At 41.7% G+C, this 17,857-nt stretch overlaps 1 protein-coding gene across 16 annotated transcripts in view; it reads right to left on the minus strand.

Moving 5' to 3' along the window:
• The window catches only part of PTK2 (protein tyrosine kinase 2), a 222,193-nt gene that overhangs the window by 149,573 nt on the left and 54,763 nt on the right, over positions 1 to 17,857 (minus strand). For 3 of the 16 annotated variants that reach the window (XM_074577913.1, XM_074577914.1, XM_074577912.1), the window contains exon 1: positions 12,065 to 12,280. The exons of 8 other annotated variants lie outside the window; for them this stretch is intronic. In XM_074577913.1, coding sequence (XP_074434014.1) covers positions 12,065 to 12,194 — 130 coding nt within the window. In that variant the 5' untranslated portion in view covers positions 12,195 to 12,280. Of the gene's footprint in view, positions 1 to 5,046; positions 5,092 to 12,064; positions 12,282 to 17,857 lie in introns of those variants that run through there. 5 more of the 16 variants (XM_074577926.1, XM_074577924.1, XM_074577911.1 and 2 more) reach the window with 3 other exon arrangements.

Raw genomic sequence — 17,857 nt, forward strand, 5'->3', positions numbered from 1 at the left:
AAACTTACAGATTTAGCCTATGTTTTCTTTTATAAGGCATTTAACAAAGGTATATACCAATATAAGGTATTTACAAAGAAATTTTGGAGAGGGTTTGTCAATTCTTCCAGGACATCTTCCAGGAGAGGCTTAAATTCCTTGTTTGTTTATTTTAATGCAACAAAATTAAGATTAAAGAGAGATACAACGAGTTACTTTGGGAATATTCCTAAGAACATGTTGTTTTGACAGAAAGCTCTGAACTCGTAAATCAAGTTATTATAACATTTATATAATCTACTCTTACACGCTAAACAAAACATTTCACAGCGATAAACCAAACAGCATCTCTGTGGCCTGAAAGGAGCGAGAGGAAAAGGGAAGGAACACAAAGAAGTAGCAATCAAAGCCAGAAATAACAGTCCATCTGAAAATTCAGTGCCAAATTACACTGTACCACCAAGGGCAAAGAAAAAAAAATGTGCCGTAATTAACAAATCAACAACCTGAAGCGTGGAGGATCCACCCTTCTTCAGCATGGCCTCCATTTTGCAAAGCGATGACTGTACCTTTGGGCTTCCAGGAGAAAAGCAGATTTGAACAGACAAGCATATTTATGTTCAAGTGATAAGCACTGGAATATGTACGTGCAGGCGGATAAGGAAGGAGGAAAAAGACCTGGCCCTGTAAAAACTTGCACAGTCAGTCACAAAGGACACATTTTATGAGCAACTTCATTGCCTTACAGTAGGTCGCCTGACCTTGCAAGAACCGGAGGGTAAGAGCTTACGGCCCATCTACTGCCTGCACCGAGAAATAGTTTTCCCATTGAAGGAAAGACAACGACAGTATTTTATTTCCATTTCCAACAGAACTGGATCAATATTAGTAATCTGAGTGTAGACTGGATATAAAGAGCAAGGAAAGTCTAATAAGAAGAAGGAAAAATATTCCCTCCAAGAATTTGATGGTAATAAGTTACAAAGTTATAGATTAACTCCTGCTTCAAATGATTATTCCAGGGCTGAAGCATCACATTGCCACAGAGATACAAACAAAAATAGATTCATTGTAATTGTCCACATCCTCAGTGCGGGTAGCGAGGATCCCATCCCATCCACACTAGCGAAAGGGAACGGCTCCCACCCCCCTAAGTGTAGCGTTAGTCAAAAGAATTGAAGTTAACTCAACTTCTTGTTTATGTTCCTATCATACGGACTGGCTTAAGGCATCAGTGACCCATTCTTTTTTTTAAAAAAGCATTAAAATAAATCATTATAGCATATCAACAGGCTGTGGGCAAGCACACTTAACAGCCAAGTAAAACCATTTTAAGTTGAGGTTTGGTTTCCTACCTCCCGTCTGCCCTCTTGTTTTTACATCTCCAAATACAGCATGAACACACTGAACTTCTCCAAATTGCCTAAGACCAAACTGTAGAAAGACACAAGAGATGCGAGTGCAAGTTTCAAAACTGGATTAATTTCTCACTCTCTTGAAGATGCACAAGCCACTGTGGCTACACAATACGCACAGAAACTAGAGATACTGATATAAACATCTTTAAGTTAATGTTTTGGGAACCTCTGAATGGTAAGCATCTTCTGTATTCATAAATAATGATCCCATCTTATAACCAGTTTTAAATACGTAGCTTCCAAGTTTTCCCCCTTTTTGATGAATTTTACTAGTTCCTCAGACTCTTAAGCCCATCCTGGTTTATTTTATTTTGGCTGAACTGTGATTTTAACATTAAAAAAACCACCAAAGTGGAGACAAGGCTAGATTACACAGAAATGAGTGTGTGCCATTGCTTTTCTATGATGGATAAAGATTCATTTTTAACAAAATAAATCACATGTTTGAAGTACTGCAAACTTTCTGTGCAACAAGCCCTCAAATCCCTTTCTATCAGCTCAATAAGCAGCCATCGGATTTTAAAGAACTTCACACTGGGATGGTGACCAACACATAATCATTATTTTTGCTTTGCCTTTAATTGCTAAACCATGAGTGTTTCAGAAGGGCAATTCTCTACTCCAGTATCTTCTCTAAATAGCAGCCAGGCGGGTACCACACCCCAGGTTCAGGGTACGCGGGACTTGTTGAGGTACAAGCTGTGATCTTCACTGCCTTATGCCACTATGTGACATTCATCACTTACAGAAGTGATGAACTACACTTTTTTCTCTTTCCTCGCTTTTCTTTAAGGAACCTGCTATGCTTTTCTTTAAATTGTTGAAGTAATGCCCGGCAAGAAGCACTGAGCAGATGCTTCCCACTATCCTCATCGTTCCTCTGCACTACAACATCAACCTGCTCAAATCTATTGCTACTTTCCAGTCAATGTTTAGCAACTAAAACTATTTTCTACTTAGCATCTAAACATGAAACATAAAAATGAAATGTTAACGGTTAGAAAAGAATTTCTCTTATATAGTAATCCTTCTTAGTATGTATTTTCGGCGAGCAACATGGTTGTTAACTAGACTAGCGGAACAACAGAAATGTAGTTAAGATAAAAAAAAAAAGAATATCAGAGAGTAAAACCAAAAAAAGTAGTATTAAATTAAAAGAGTAAAACTTTCTAAAGAGCTGCACTGTATTTACAGAAACACTAAATATACATCACTCCCCTCCTTCCTCTCTCGTGGAAAATTTTGCTAGAAAGGGCCCGACGCAACACTGCTGGAGGAGGGAACGGCAGCATGGCTGAGCATTAACTACTTGCCCTTCCAGTTTTAGGAAATGAGCAATTTTGGAGCAGAGAGATTCCAGAATTTAATTTCAGTGCAAACAATAAGAACATTGAAAATCTGAAGTTCAGAAAACGACCCGAAGGAGGGTTTATCACAGAAATTATTCAGTAGCCACAGGCATAGCGAGTAATACCGTGGTTTTTATCGAGGTATAGCGCACTTAAGCAGTACAAAGATACCACATTCAGAGTTCTGAAAAGAAATGAGATGCGACAGATGAGAGCAATATTCTAAATGAATTCTTACTGCACCTCCAGACTGACAAAGGATTGTTCAAATTATGTTGAGATCTGCAACCTTGGTACTTGAAGCATCGTGCCCAACACCCCTGGCCAATGCAGGTCACACAGTTTGTTTCAGCAAAACTAGATCAGCGCAGCCAAAACCAGCAAGACCTTTGTTCCATATCAGATCAAACCAGAACCTACGCAACTCCCAAAATGATTTTGGAAGAAGTGAGGCAGCATGAGGCCTTGTGGCTAAGAAGGCCAATGGTCTCCTGGAGCACATTAAAAAGAATGTGGCGAGCAGGTTGAGGGAGGCCATCCTCCCCCTCTACTCTGCCCTGGGAAGGCCACAGCTGGAGTACTGTGTCCAGTTCTGGGCACCCCGGTTCAAGAGGGACAGGGAACTAGTGGAGAGAGCCCAGCGGAGGGCTACAAAGATCATCAAGGGACTGGAGCATCTCTCCCATGAGGAAAGGCTTACAGACTTGAGTCTGTTTAGCCTGAAGATGACTGAAAGGGGATCTCATCAATATCTAAAGGGCGGGTGTCAAGAGGATGGGGCCAGACTCTTTTCAGTAGTGCCCAGTGTCAGGACAAAGGGCAATGGGCACAAACTGGAACAGAGGAAGTTCCATCTCAGCATGAGGAGGAACTTCTTTCCTTTGAGGGTGGCAGAGCCCTGGCACAGGCTGCCCAGAGAGGTGGTGGAGTCTCTAACTCTGGAGACATTCCAAACCTGTCTGGATGCGTTCCTGTGCAACCTGAACTGGGTGCCCCTGCTCTGGCAGGGGGTTGGACCAGATGATCTCTGAAGGTCCCTTCCAACCCCTACAATTCTGTGATTCTATGAAAGAATATGTGACCAACATTTTCCTGTCCGAGGCGCTGATTATACCTCGGATAAATTAATTTAGTTTATATCTATTATATATATATTACATATTTTATATTATATACTCTATAAATAATGTGTATATATGTAAGAAATATAAACGCAATGTGGCTGAAGGAACTCGGCAGAAGTACAAAGATGCAAATCCCCCATTTCAAGGGCAGAACAGAAATAGTGCAGTGACATTCTCTTGCCTCTGTATAAGAAACCCCAAGTATTAAATCCTCCCATTATAACTAGAGCAATAAACCCTTCTATTAGAAAGTACAGATTTAGAAACACATACAGAAAAGCCTACCTTCTGCTAAACCCTACAGTTAGTTGATAAAACATTAACACGCTGAGCTGACAGGCACCCTGCTAACTGCCCATCCCACCTCTGTGCTCACAACAGCTCAACAGGTCAGGGTGCAAATCACCCACTTCTTTGGCACTCGCATGATAAAAGCGGGACACTAATTAGCACCGGGACACTAATTAGCACCGCACTGCCAACACTATTGGCTAAGGAACAGATCCACAGCTCCCATCTGAGCGGTACCTTTTCCCTCTGCTAAAGGGTTGGGATAGATATCTACAACACACATATGTTTCCATTTTGGCAGGTACAGCTATAGACAACCATAAATCAGAGATCTTTTAATTCTGCCAGTATGACTCGAGACCATTGCAATCAAACACCTGAATAGACAAAAAGCTGCTGTTCAAGTTGACCGGCAACACAAGTTGTTGTACGGGAATCAGCTGTTACGATCACATTGAAAAGGTCCTTCTAAGGTATCTTTGTCACAATTCTTCAATTTATCTTGAGCAACCATCATGTCACAGACTAGACAAAACCCCCTTGGAGTAGAACACACTTGGATTTCAGGAATATGATTCCTTCTACTATCTCCCCATAACAGTGAGGACAACAGATCACTGCCAAGACACAAACGTAACAGCAGAAAGCCTATGAGAAGAGCTTAAATCTTATTGCCCCTTATCTTCAGAAGCCAGCTGAGAAGCTTCAGAAGAACACCCAGTTCCTTACCATCCCCTTCCCTAGAAGTAAAGATTTAACAGGACTGCAGCCTGCTACTCACCCTGCAACTACTTGTGATGAAAAAGTTCTTTGCCACAGTAACCTTTATACACTTATTAAAGGAGGAAACTCAACCAGTATGGGAATTCATGACCAAATACTTACTGGCAATCAAGTAATTAGTCTAGCTTCATCAAGCAGCAGTATCACCTAAATGAAGAAAAGTCGGGTTTTACAATTTTAAAGACAATTTTAAGTAGAATTGGCTTAGGCCAAATTCCTCTAGAAATTAGAAAAAATCGTGCAATGAAAGGAAGGCACTACCATTCTTTAATTACTACTCAGACAACCCCGAGGTGTCACATACTATAAGGAACACGACAGTGAAAATGATCCACACCATCTACAAGGTTGAGAAGCAGAAGCTTTCCATCGCTGTTTTAGACATGTTTAGAATTGCTGTATCCGTACCTCTTCCAATTCTGAAAGAAAACTGCCACATCCCTGAGGGCCCATTCAGCAAACGTGAGACGAACCATCAAACACTGGATGCAGAGAAGAAGTTAAGATTATTCAACTTCCTCTGACAAAAGGAGACTTTTAGTTCTACAGCACATCAAATTGAAGTCAAAGTTTAGCTTTCAGTCTCAAAATGCCACACTTCAGTTGATTATGCTCTTCATCTGTTGATACAGTCTTGAGGGTCGTGAGACACTGGCCCAGGTTGCCCAGAGAAGCTGTGGCTGCCCCATCCCTGGAGGTGTTCAAGGCCAGGCTGGATCGGGTTTTGAGCAGCCTGGTCTGGTGGGAGGTGTCCCTGCCCATGGCAGGGGGTTGGAACTAGATGATCTTTAAGGTCCCTTCCAACCCAAACCATTCTACGATATGACACCCTCTACAGCTCTTCACTGAAGAGTCTGCAGCTGCTGTGAGCAGTAATGGCAGAACTGAAGATCACACACCAACTTCCTTCCTGCACTTACTCAAGATGAGGGGACTCAGACCATGGAAAAAGCTGGTTTTCCTTACAGATTTCCTCAGTAAAGCAAGGGACAATACCTAATTCGCAGACTGAGTCCAATTTAAATAAAAAATTACAAACCAACCCCCTAATGCTTAGTTTTACGGATCTCAAATAATTGGCAGGGGAAACGTTATTTTGGAAAGCAGTGACAGTGCTTGGGAAAAGTAAAAAGCAAATTCTCTTCTGGCAAAGAAATAAACCTTGGTTATCAAATAAAAAAAAGGAGTTTGTTTGCAGATTATTTTCAAAGAAATGACTCAGCAGGTTTGAATTCCACCCAGATATACTTTTTGTAACATCTTCGCTAAGCTACATTCAACACCAGAAGAGGAAAATCCAACTCTCTTCCTGTATGCCAGTAAATAAAGCGTCACGTAAGTGCTGGGCGACCACCAACCCCCGTCCTTTACAACCCGTCAGGAAAAACTGGCATCGATAATTCGCAACCTGGATTCAACAGTAGATATTGCAGTGATCTCATTTATTTTGCAAGATGATGAAATCTTCATGAATGCTTTTTATAATTGCTATAAACAAATACATTTATGATGTGCTGTACTTTGTAAATGTTAAAACAAATGTTAAAACAAGCCTGAGACATTTCCTTATGTCTGCCTTTTGGTTGCTGTGCTAGTTTATAGAACTTTGTAGCTTGTACGGGCTTGCCTACTGCGATGTGATAGCGTTTATTAATTTAAGATGTCTCCAGTTTTTAATAGATCACCATGACCACATCCCTATCAGGTCATGAATTTAAGGATACCAATGAGGTTTTTTCAGACTAATAATTAATTAAGACTACATACTCTTTGCTGACACAACAAGTTTTGTTGGTTGTTTTTGTTTTGTTTTGTTTTTTTACAAGACATGAATTTGCAGCTATTCCATTTAAGCAACACTTCAGCAAGTGGAAGGACTGAGACAAGGTGATATATTTCTTACAAACATAGCACCAGTCAGAAAAGCTTATTTCATTACAGTGGCCCTTCCACTAAAAGCTGTGCATGAAAATCAGTTGCCCAATGAATTGCATTTGCTAAAATCACATCAAAACCAGGCAAGGGATCATCTTCAGTATCTCAGGATGCTAATTTTAAAATGTCGCAACTGTTGCCAGGCTAAATGGGCAAGGTGAGTGATGCTGAGGCTGTGTGTGCCCACATGTGTGTGTATATGTATGTGCCATATAGAAAATACAGGTATATATACACACACAACGTGACTTGCGATACCAAATTTCAAATATCAACTGAATAAGAAAGCTATTAAGGCCACAAACTCCCGTTTAACTTTTCTGCAGGAATACATCGTTTCGACCAATGCACCTTTCTCTTAAATGCTGACTTCCAGACTTCGCTCTTCAGCCTTTTCTTAATTCATCTTCAAAAGGGTATTTAAAACATTTTGTTTTCCTTGGGTAAGTTCTTCCCAGGCAGCTCAGAGCCAGCAGGTCTCACTGGTTCATTAGGAGGTGCTACAATTGATAAGGTCATACATCTCCATTACACAGGGAACCCTGAATGATCCCACCGGCCAGCCCTTAACACAATCACTTCCCTCTTTTTGTTAAAATATCTAAAGCTCCATCTTCTGTTCCAGGAGTATTTGAATAAGAAACAAATCACACCAATGGAAATGGATCAGTACTCTCATAGCTGCACACTTCCTATACATTTTGAAGAACATCGATGGTACCACATGTTGTACTGTAATGCTCAAGGGAAGAAACCCCCTCTCTGCTTTTCCAGACTATTTTCCACTTTTAAATGTACACAGGCATTTCAGGAATTGTTTTTAAACCACCTTTGAAAATTAGTGGTTTGATGAGATTAACGCTTTTTTGATTTTTTTTCTACAAAGATTTCCAACAAAAAAAAAACGGGCAAAAAACCATGACTTGAAATAACAGACGCTTTAACAGTTTGCAAATCTCACACCTTGAGAAGCCACTAAGTTAATAAAGTTTAACAGAAGTTTAGACAAATTTATGGTTTGGAAGGAAATGGCTGCTGTGTCACGTCAGCTGAAGAGACTGTCAAATGACAGACGAGACTCTTCTCCGTGTTGTTACGCCCTCAGAAACCACGGGAAAATCACTTCACAGCTTTCTGTAACTACACCTACAGAGCTGCAAAAAACGCGAGTGGGTGCTTCCCTCCAGTCACCTCCACTGAAAGTCACTGCGAAGACGCAGCAGAACACTCATGCTAACAGATGAGCGTTTTTTTCTTTCCTAATACACCTTAGCTATTATATTTCTGTTATATATGCACAGTGTGTACATCAAAAAGATAAGAAATCCTGTTTTAGAGACTGTTTACCTGCCTACCTTTGTGGTATCAGCCACGTTCCTTATTCCGTTTCTACCACCGAGTCCCTTTTAGTGACTACCAATCACCTAAAGATCTAAGGGTCTGTTAGACTGAAAATTACCAGCCGAGTATTTTTCTGTTAGGAAAACAGTAGAGGCTTCTGAGAAGGAGATGAAGGAGAAACAGCATTGAACTTTTCTCTTCTGTACCCAACTATCTTGCTTACACTCACAAGATCACCAGCAGGTCCCATCTGAACACGCCTCCTGAAACAGCAGAGTTCATCAGAAGAGAAAACATTTAATTTGGAATTGCTTATCGCTTTAAAAAAAGATTGCAACATTAACAGATTGCAATAAATGGGGTAAAACTCCTTCCCAGTTATTAAATACATTTCACAACATAGTTGGCTTAATTTTGTTATTTTTTTTTCTAAATCAAGACAAAGTTTTGGACTGAATTGGGCCTGATTATCTTAAAACAGTATAGATCTTTTCATGCTAGTCTGAACGGTTGAATTAAACAACTGTGGTCACCCTTCACTAACTACTCACATGACATACACTTAACAACATCACGTCAATTTATTGTTCATAAATTATTAAACAGAGCTTTCTGATGGAAGATAATTCAAGAAACTTCCTCCTTCTTGGGTTGGATAATTTAAAGCCGTACTGCAGAGCTATCCAGCTATCCTTAACTGTTACACTTACATTTATTTCACCGAGTTATTTTGTAAACTTAAAACAGCATGCCATGGGAAACTCAGGAAAAAAAGACCACTAGAAAATGTATCATCATCCCTCCTCTGGTACGATTTGGCTTTGGCACGATTACTAATGATCCTCAAAAAAAAAAAAATTGGTAAAAATTTGAGGCAACTGAAGCAGTCTCTAGTCTGCTGTTACAGTCAGAAAACATCCCTGTATGATACTGGCAAAAATTTCCAGTACTGAGCTAGAAGACAAGTCCTGCCTCCTCGGCGTTCCCCAAAGCTGTACCCAAGCTTGAGGCTGTTTATTCCGCAAGACCAGAGATTTTAAGTTTCAAATTACTTAATAAGGGAGGAGGGGAGCAGCCAAAAACATCTTACTTCTACCACCACTAAAGTAATACAGACTTGCTTGCTGAGAAGAAATACGCCAGTAAGCAAAATACACACTTTCGCTTCATTTGACAACCCAAATATTCTCAAATCTGGAGCATGCAGATCCAGACTAAATTACCAAGTTCAGTAACATTACTTTAGGACTGACTTCAGCGTAAAGAAGAGGCAAAACCTGGCTTGTATCGTATAGAGATTGCACAAACACTTTATAAAGAAAGCAAATATTATCTTTTTCTTTGATGGAGCCCTACAGACAGAGCCCACAGAATTGGCTGCAATTAGGTCAGGACACAGCATCACTAAGAAGACTGAAGATTTTAGATTTAGGAACACTACCAAAAAAAAGTAGAAGCACACTCCGTATGAACACAGGCGCACTGAAAGATTTCAAAGCATTTTCAAAGAATGACCGTTTGCTATGAGATCACACATAACATGCCAAAAGCTCAATCTGTCGCATCCAATAGAGAACGGACCATTTAGAAAGACATTATAGATAATAAAACATATACATCAAGATCACATTTTAAGGCATTATGAAATACTTTTAAAAGTTTTATCAATTTTTGCTGCAGGCGACCTGAAACTTTAACAGAAAAGCCAAAGAGACAGAATAAAACGATCCAGACTAAATGTTTCTCTTATTAATATATTACCTTTCTTTGACTGCAGATATCTCACAGCCCTTATCAAAGTAGGCCAGATCCGTTTCATTTCCCTAAGGTTACGCTGGTGAGCAGGATCCAGAGTATTCATCAACTACGGAATGGCCACCATTCAACAACAAATATAGCACAAGCTATTTCTCATCTGTCCTATTTTTTTGGGGGGGGGACTGAGAGGGAGCTTTTTCTAGAAATCACCACCATTGGCAGTCACGAAGATGCTGGTGCCTTTGTCCTCTTATGCAACTCCTGGTGTCCCCCTTCTCCCCCCCCAGGAATAAAAAGAGATTACATGGCTGTTCTCCATCTCGGGACGGAGGCGGCTGGATAAGCCACCTCCCCTGAAGTTACGTTCTGAGAACACTTCGCAGGCAACGAGGGGAAGAGGGAGGGATCGTTTTTCATTCATTTTAGTTGCTGGAGTGGGTGGTGGGGGGGGGGGAATCGATACCTTTTATCACGGCCCAACACAGCCCTCTCCTGCGCGGAGCAGCAGGCCCTGCTGCAGTCACCCTCTGCTGCTGGAGCAGGAGGGAGAAAACTGATATCCCCAGTACTAACCAGCCTTGACAACAGATGGCAACAACTTGCTTTTTCTTTCACAAGATTTTTCTTCCCTATTTTTGAAAGTTACTCTCTGGGAAGTACCTTCATTCTGAGCCTCAGAATAGTCCAAGGAGGGGATGAACACCAATTTCATGTAATACTTCCGTTACCCAGTTTATGACGCAGAGGAGCGGGCATCACTCTTACCCCTTCCTGGTAAACAAGTTTTACTAAAAGCAAAGCACAGCTCTGGTTTAGCTTTGTTTCCAGCTACTGTTACTTACTCTTTTATTAACTATTATTCCTCAGTGAGATGGCAAATTCTGAACTCCACAAGACGTTACCAGGACAAGTTCTGCAATTTCTTCTTTTTAAGTTATTTCTACTATATGTGCTACTATAATACATCAGTGTGTGGCAAATGCTAGTTTGGCCTGAGCAGTTCAGTAAGGTAGAGGAAGCGTGCAAGACAAAGACAGTGTTAAATGCTCCCTCTCATCTCCTCCAAATAACGAGATGATAAAAATTCTAAATAAATTTACTGTTATTTTTTCCCGAGACAACTCATCAGCAGCTGTGCCTACCAGCTCCTGAGCTTCTGAAGTAACTGCCTCTGTCTGTGATCCAAGATTACGGTGACGCAACACTTCCCTGCCAGTTTCTCTTCCAAAAAAGAAAGTACATTGAAATGAAAGCGAACACGAGGAAAGTTATGCTTACAACCAGCAACACTCAACCTTTTGCAGTTGTTTGCCATCTAAGGAAGATTTGATTCTTTGGCTACTAACAGAATTTTGAGCTTTATCCCTGTACTGTACCTTCATATACGCACTCCCAACCACAACACCAGCATACAAATACTTTCTAGATTATAATAGGGTAAATATGTTCAGGATATTTATAATGTTATAAATGTCTGGGGGTGCAAGTTAAGATAATCACGTGACTTGAGTTTCACATTTCCATCTAATCATTGTTAAGCCTCAACTGCAAGTCAAACCCTCTCATTGTAATAAATGCATGCTTTGTGGCTAGTTATTGTCTCTTTTTGGGGGGTGAATAAATAGGGGTGGCAACTCCTAAGACATCAAGTAAAAAGATGTTAGTGTTCCACCGTAAATACGATCAGCCACTTAAAAAAACTACTTCTTCCAAAAGCAGAATTACACTCGCACAGGGGTTTCCAACACACAAAGATCCAAAACAAAGCCCTCCCATCCTCGCATCAGTGGAAGCAACCCCCAAACAGCTCAGTTGCTCTTTCATTTCAAATAATTCTGAAAAGCAAAGGGGGAAAAAAAATAAAATAAAAAAAGGCGTTACAGCTGTCAGGTGAAAGAAGATCCTGCGGACTTGCTTTGCATTACAAGCGCATGACTAGAATAAAGAGATTTTATTTTTCAGCTTTGTTTTTTTTCGTTGAGAGGAAAAAAGCTATAGACCCACAGGTGGTAAAACATTAAATTAACAGGGTGGGGAGAAATAAATGTCACCAAAAAAAAAAAAAAAAAAAAAAAGGTCTGTGTACCTTTAGCCCAGCATATGGGGAATGGGCTACAGCCGCTCTTCTCCATGCAGCCCGCACCTGCCGGCTTCGGGGCGCGCTGCCCTGCCACCTCCAGCACCCACATCCACACGCCCCTGCGGAGATTCCGCATACACCGCCCCGGTTCCGCGCTCCGCCGGTACGCGGGGGGGAGGAGGAGGAGGAGGAGGAGGAAGGAAAGCCGGGAGGAACCCGCTCCCCTTCCGCGGGCGCGCTGCGCTCCTTCACCTGCCGGCGGCGGCGCGGCCCCGCTCCGCGCCCCGCGCAGCCCGCTCCGCCGGCGGGGGGGGACCGCGCCGCGGCTTCATCCTCTCCCCCCTGGGCGAGTGGAAGCTCGGACCATCCTCTCCTCCCCCCTCACCCCTCCCGGGGGCGTGTGAGGGCGAGCGGCGGAGTGAGCGCGGGTGCCCGGCCTCCCGCCTTCATCGGGGAGGCGGGGAGGAGGGAGGGGAGGCGATTAGCAAAGCGCCGCATTAATATGCAAATCTCCCCCGTCTGTTGGGCGCAGCCGGCTGTTTACCGAGCCGCCGCCGCAAGCCACCGAGCTGCACATCACGCCAGGGCCGGGAGGGGGCTGGAGATGCGCTTCCCCCCACCACCACCAGCGTGGGGGTGTTTCAGCATCTCTCCATCCGCCCCGGCCAGCGGCCGGGGCACTTTGATCCAACAAATCCCCCCAGGCACCCACCTTTGGGCATCGCTTTTATCCCATTTTGTACAGAATCATGGAATGGTTTGGGCTGGAAGGGACCTTAAGGATCATCTAGTTCCCACCCCCCTGCCCTGGGCAGGGACACCTCCCACCAGACCAGGCTGCTCCAAGCCCCTTCCAGCCTGGCCTTGGACACCTCCAGAGATGGGGCAGCCACAGCTTCTCTGGGCAACCTGGGCCAGGGGCTCACCACCCTCACAGCAAAGAATTTCTTCCTGTACTGACATACAGCCGTACTGAAAAAAAAGAACCCAACACCCTAAAAGCGCAGGAGAACTGCCACAACCCGGGGTTAGAGCCTCCATCAGCCCCCGCTCGACTTCACAACTACAAAAATCACTGATAAAACCACGCTGGTAATGTTCCCGCGCCTTAAATAAAGAGCAAATATCACCACCGCTAATTACTCAGTACCACGTCTAGCCCTCCTCTAAAACCAGGGCTTCTTTATACACTTCCAGGCAAAGGTCACACAAATGTACACACCACGTGCTGCACAGCATTTCTTCTTAACTTTGCAGCACACAACATCAAAACTGCTTAAGACATTATTTTTTTTCTTTTCTTCTTCATAAAATGCGAGTATAAACATTGCAAAAGCATAGGTTTATAAACACACATTCAGGCAGCATACGTACAGGGAAATAAAGAAAATATTCATTTTACTCCTAGCAGAAGGTTTCACAAAAATCTGGACAACTGATTCAGCAAAAATATGAATTAAAAGTCAACAGGAACAAGACACACACACACATCATTAAAGCTCTTTATATATTCCATGGTAATCTCTCCTCGCTCCCAGCCCTCAGCAGTAAGGCATGAGGCTTATCCAAGCCTAGAACCAAAAGGGAATTAATCTACCGCCAGCAGCCTTCAACTTAACCTATCTGCCTACTTGTAGCAGCACGCACTCGTCTACAGCATATGTTTAATTACCATTCTTGACGATAATTCTGCCAGCTTCGCTTCTCAATGCACTGGCAACGCAGAACCACAGTGCTGTATGGCAAAACTCTTGATAAATACAGTTTAAATACAGTTGCTGCTTTTTTTTTTTTAAAGCACTGCTTTCTTCTGTATTCAAAGGAGAAAAAAATATTCACGAAGGGGGGGGGGGGGAGAGAGAGAGAGAGAGATTAGGCCAGAAGCAGGCCCATCAGATGTTCTGCATCACTGCTCAGGCACAAAGCTCTTTCTGGGGCTGAAGAAAGGCAAAGGGAACTGAAGACGTGCCTGGGTGCCTTCCTCCCCCCCACCCGAAAGTTTTCAAAGCCCCCAAGTGCCAGCCGAATACTTCCAGCAGCAAGGTTGATTATATTTACCTCCGATAATAAAGCAAAACATGTTATAGTAATATTTAGAGCACAAATTGTGTGTCTCCAGATGATGCCCAGATGCAGGATAGGTGCGTTTTTGGGCCAAGCTGCATCTCGCAGGGTGAAAAGCTGCTTTTACACATCCAGCCCCGGGCTCCCGCGACGACCTTGAGCGAGTCAGTCCCGTTTCCTCACAAAACAGAAAGCTCCAGATGCTTCTTTAGTTTTCCCTAAGTCGGTTTGGTCTGTGCTTTAGGTCAAATATAGAAATAAAGTGTTTCACAGAAAACTAGCTAAAAAAAAAAAAATTCAAGACATAAAAAAAGGTAGAGCCTAAATTAAATTTTATTCATGAAAACAAACCCCTTTAAATAGCAACTGGTAAGTGCACTACCAAGGAGAATTTTAATAAACAGAATGTGTGGACTGGCATTTTTCTTTATACTTTTAACAAATGAAACTACTACAGATTATCAATCCAAGTGTCAAGAGATAGCGTCTGCTCGTTACAGTTCTCCTTATTGATGACACGAGTATTCTAATCATTCTCCTCAAGGCCAGACCTTCTTCTTGTAATATTAGGCTACAAATTGAAGGTGAAAACAAAGTACTACATAGCATGGGAGATTTTTTATTCCATTTTAGACACTCATGAGTATAGATTTTTCAAAATAAGTACTTCCTTGATGCTAAAATTTAGAAAAAAAAATAAAATTACTTAATTTTTATTTGTTAATGTAAAAAGTAACCCATGGACACATGCTCTTTCTCTTCTTTCAAATAACACGATCAGTTTTCCTGCATAAAAATGCCAAGAGCAAAAAATCTGTGCTCTGGAGAAAGTCAGAAACCCCAAACTTTCAGCTGTGGGGGGACAAGGCAGGGATAGAGCAGAAGACCAGGCACAAAGTGTGGGGGGGGGGGGGGCGGGGGGAAGAAAAAATTTAAAAAGACACGTTAAATATGTCTCTGGTATACTTAGTACCGAGTATTTGCAACATTTTATAAATACTGTTCATCAAGTAGGTATCCGAGTACCATTTATGTAAAATAATCTGTTTTAAGTGATGCCAATCAGATTATAACATTTACCGAGGTAAGGAACATCTGTCAGAAATTAGGAGCGTGGAACGGGAGTGTTGGTTCTTGTTGTGCGCGATGCATCTGCTGGATTACACTGATAGTATCTGCTCAGTACTCACTCTGGAAGCAATGATGCCAACAGAAAATACTAAAATAATATTTATTTTTTAGAAAATGAACGCATCAGTTGATACTAAGAACACGTAGAAGCACTGGCCATTTCTTGAAAATACACATTCTAACCAGAAAAACCTCAGACTCCCCCAAAAACAACAGGCAGGGCAAGGTCCTCAGCTAAGAATTGGCATTTTGCCTCCAAGAAAATTCAAGTCAAGACTTCTCTACTGTGACTATGATTTTGCTTTCTCAATTGCAGCCTGGTTTTAAAGTCTACTGAACATCAGCATCAGTTTTTGAATGCAAGGTGGGGAGAGTCAGAAGCTTTTGAATTGCATCAAGGCATTTAATTTTTTGTTTTAAATTTGCCTGCAGGGCTGATCCTGTCTCCTAGTGAAGTCGACTGCAAAAATCCCAAAGCCTTGTGGAATAAAGGGTTAAACAACGGTTTTATATGACTGGGAGGCACATAAAAGATTGTATAATTTTTTCCACTCAAGCTTATCCAAACAAATGTAAAGATCTAAACCGCCTTTCAGCTGAACTGGCAAAGCTTGGGTGATATCTAGAGACGGAGCTCCTGTGGGTGTCTCGGATATCTCATCAGCAGAGAGCTAACCACGGTTTCCCCCTCAATGAACGGCATCATTAGGATCTCTCCGCTATTCAACCAATTATTTTCACATCAGTTAATATCTCTAGTCATCAAATTTTGATCAAACTGGCTGGCAAGCTGGAGCACTGCTGACAAGGGGAACAGGACAGAGCCAAACAGGGAACACTTGCCTGAGTTTCACCAAACTAAACTCGGTATTCAGCAACTTTGTGAAGAAGGCAGACAGATCTGTATCAAAGCAGCACTTTATAGCGGAATAAAGATTTGGTTTTCAGTTCCTCTTTTGCAACATCTTGGCTACCAGATGCACATACCAGCAACAGAGATCTCCTTCCAACAGAGAGAAGAGAGCAGCCCATTTGCTCGAGACAAAAACAAAGAGGTAGAGCCTAGAGCACAGCAATCACATCATCGTTAGTATTATTATTTTGGACTTGATAATTCATAGTCTTAGCCACTTCACGGCCTACTATTTATCCCTCTAATAGTTACTAGATGCTGAAGAACTAGTGTATTTATTTTAAGAAGATCTGCATACTGATGTAAGAGATGGAAGAAGAACATTTCTTCATTGCATTCACTTGGCTAACAAAAAAATGAAAGCTCCCAAACTAAGTTTGCCCTCAGGAAAAGCAGAGGATTTTTTGGTAAAGCCACAAATGCTTTTACTAAGACAACTGCAGAACAGGCTATAAAGCTAAATGTGCCTGACAACTGTTTTAAAAATTAAAGCATGTTTATTGCTTATGTGAATCTTCTGCATCCTAGTTCATTTGCTTTTCCATGTTTGTATCCAGAATTCTGCAAAGATCCTCTCCAGACATTGACACTGCACTGTAATCTCCATTCATCTTCATGCTCTCAAGCTTGTTCCTTATGGTGTTTGTTGTTTTTTTTTTTTTTTAATTACTATAATTATTTCATGTGCGTAATAATTAAGACTGGAAAAGATTATCTGCCCTAAGTTTCTCCTTAGCCAGAGTCAAACAAACATCATCTCCTCTGTTCACAGGAACTATTGAAAAATGGTACTGCCACCAGAGATGTTCCTTCTTATTAACTATGAACATTTTGACAGATAAAACCAAAAGAAAAGTGACATTTTACTTTGAGTGTCAAAATCCAAGCCCAGTCCTCTGTCAGAAATCATTCAGCGCAACTGAGAGGCAACATTGTCTCCATGAATTCATTTGACTCTTTGCAAGACGGACAAACTCTAATTCCATGCTCTGGATCAGATTAGGCCATTTTTCTCCTGAAGGAAAAATGGTAATAGGGGCTTAAGAAATAGAGAATCAATCAATCAATCACAAAAAAAGCAAAGCAAACTACTAGACACGTTCATTGCCTGTAGAGATAAGTGCTCTCCTGTGAGGTTGCCACCAATCAAATGAAAAATTCGCATTTGTGATTTTCGTCTTCACTTTGAACTTCTAGTGATACCCACTTCAAGATTTCTTGCTCAGAGAATGCCTGAGATTTGAATGGGTAGGACAGAGTGAAGGCCACGCTTCCTCGCTTCAACCTGGGGCAGTTGATAGCCAGGAAGAAAAGAAAATGCACTGCAAGAGTCACACTACAGCTCTTCAACTGACCAGAATAAGCCTCCAGTATCCCAACATAAACTCGTTCTAGAATAAAAACTGCTTTGGATCTCTGCTTAAGACATTCTTCTGGCATAAATTCAATCCAATACTGAATTTCTTGTCATTTTCCTCCATTTGCTGAGCTTTATTAGTAGGATACATGTACAGTATTCCTGAAACATGCAGAGTTTTAAAGCAACGCTTTCTCACCTTCTGGGCCATGGTCACAGCCTTACTATCCTCTGAACTACATTTTAAAGTACAAGTTAACAGAATTCACTGCTTTTATTGTCAAATCTCAACCTATTGGTAGCAGCAAGGTGGGGAAGGGAAAGAGACCAGGAT

The sequence above is a fragment of the Larus michahellis genome, chromosome 2, assembly GCF_964199755.1.
Source record: "Larus michahellis chromosome 2, bLarMic1.1, whole genome shotgun sequence".
Classification (NCBI taxonomy): domain Eukaryota; kingdom Metazoa; phylum Chordata; class Aves; order Charadriiformes; family Laridae; genus Larus; species Larus michahellis.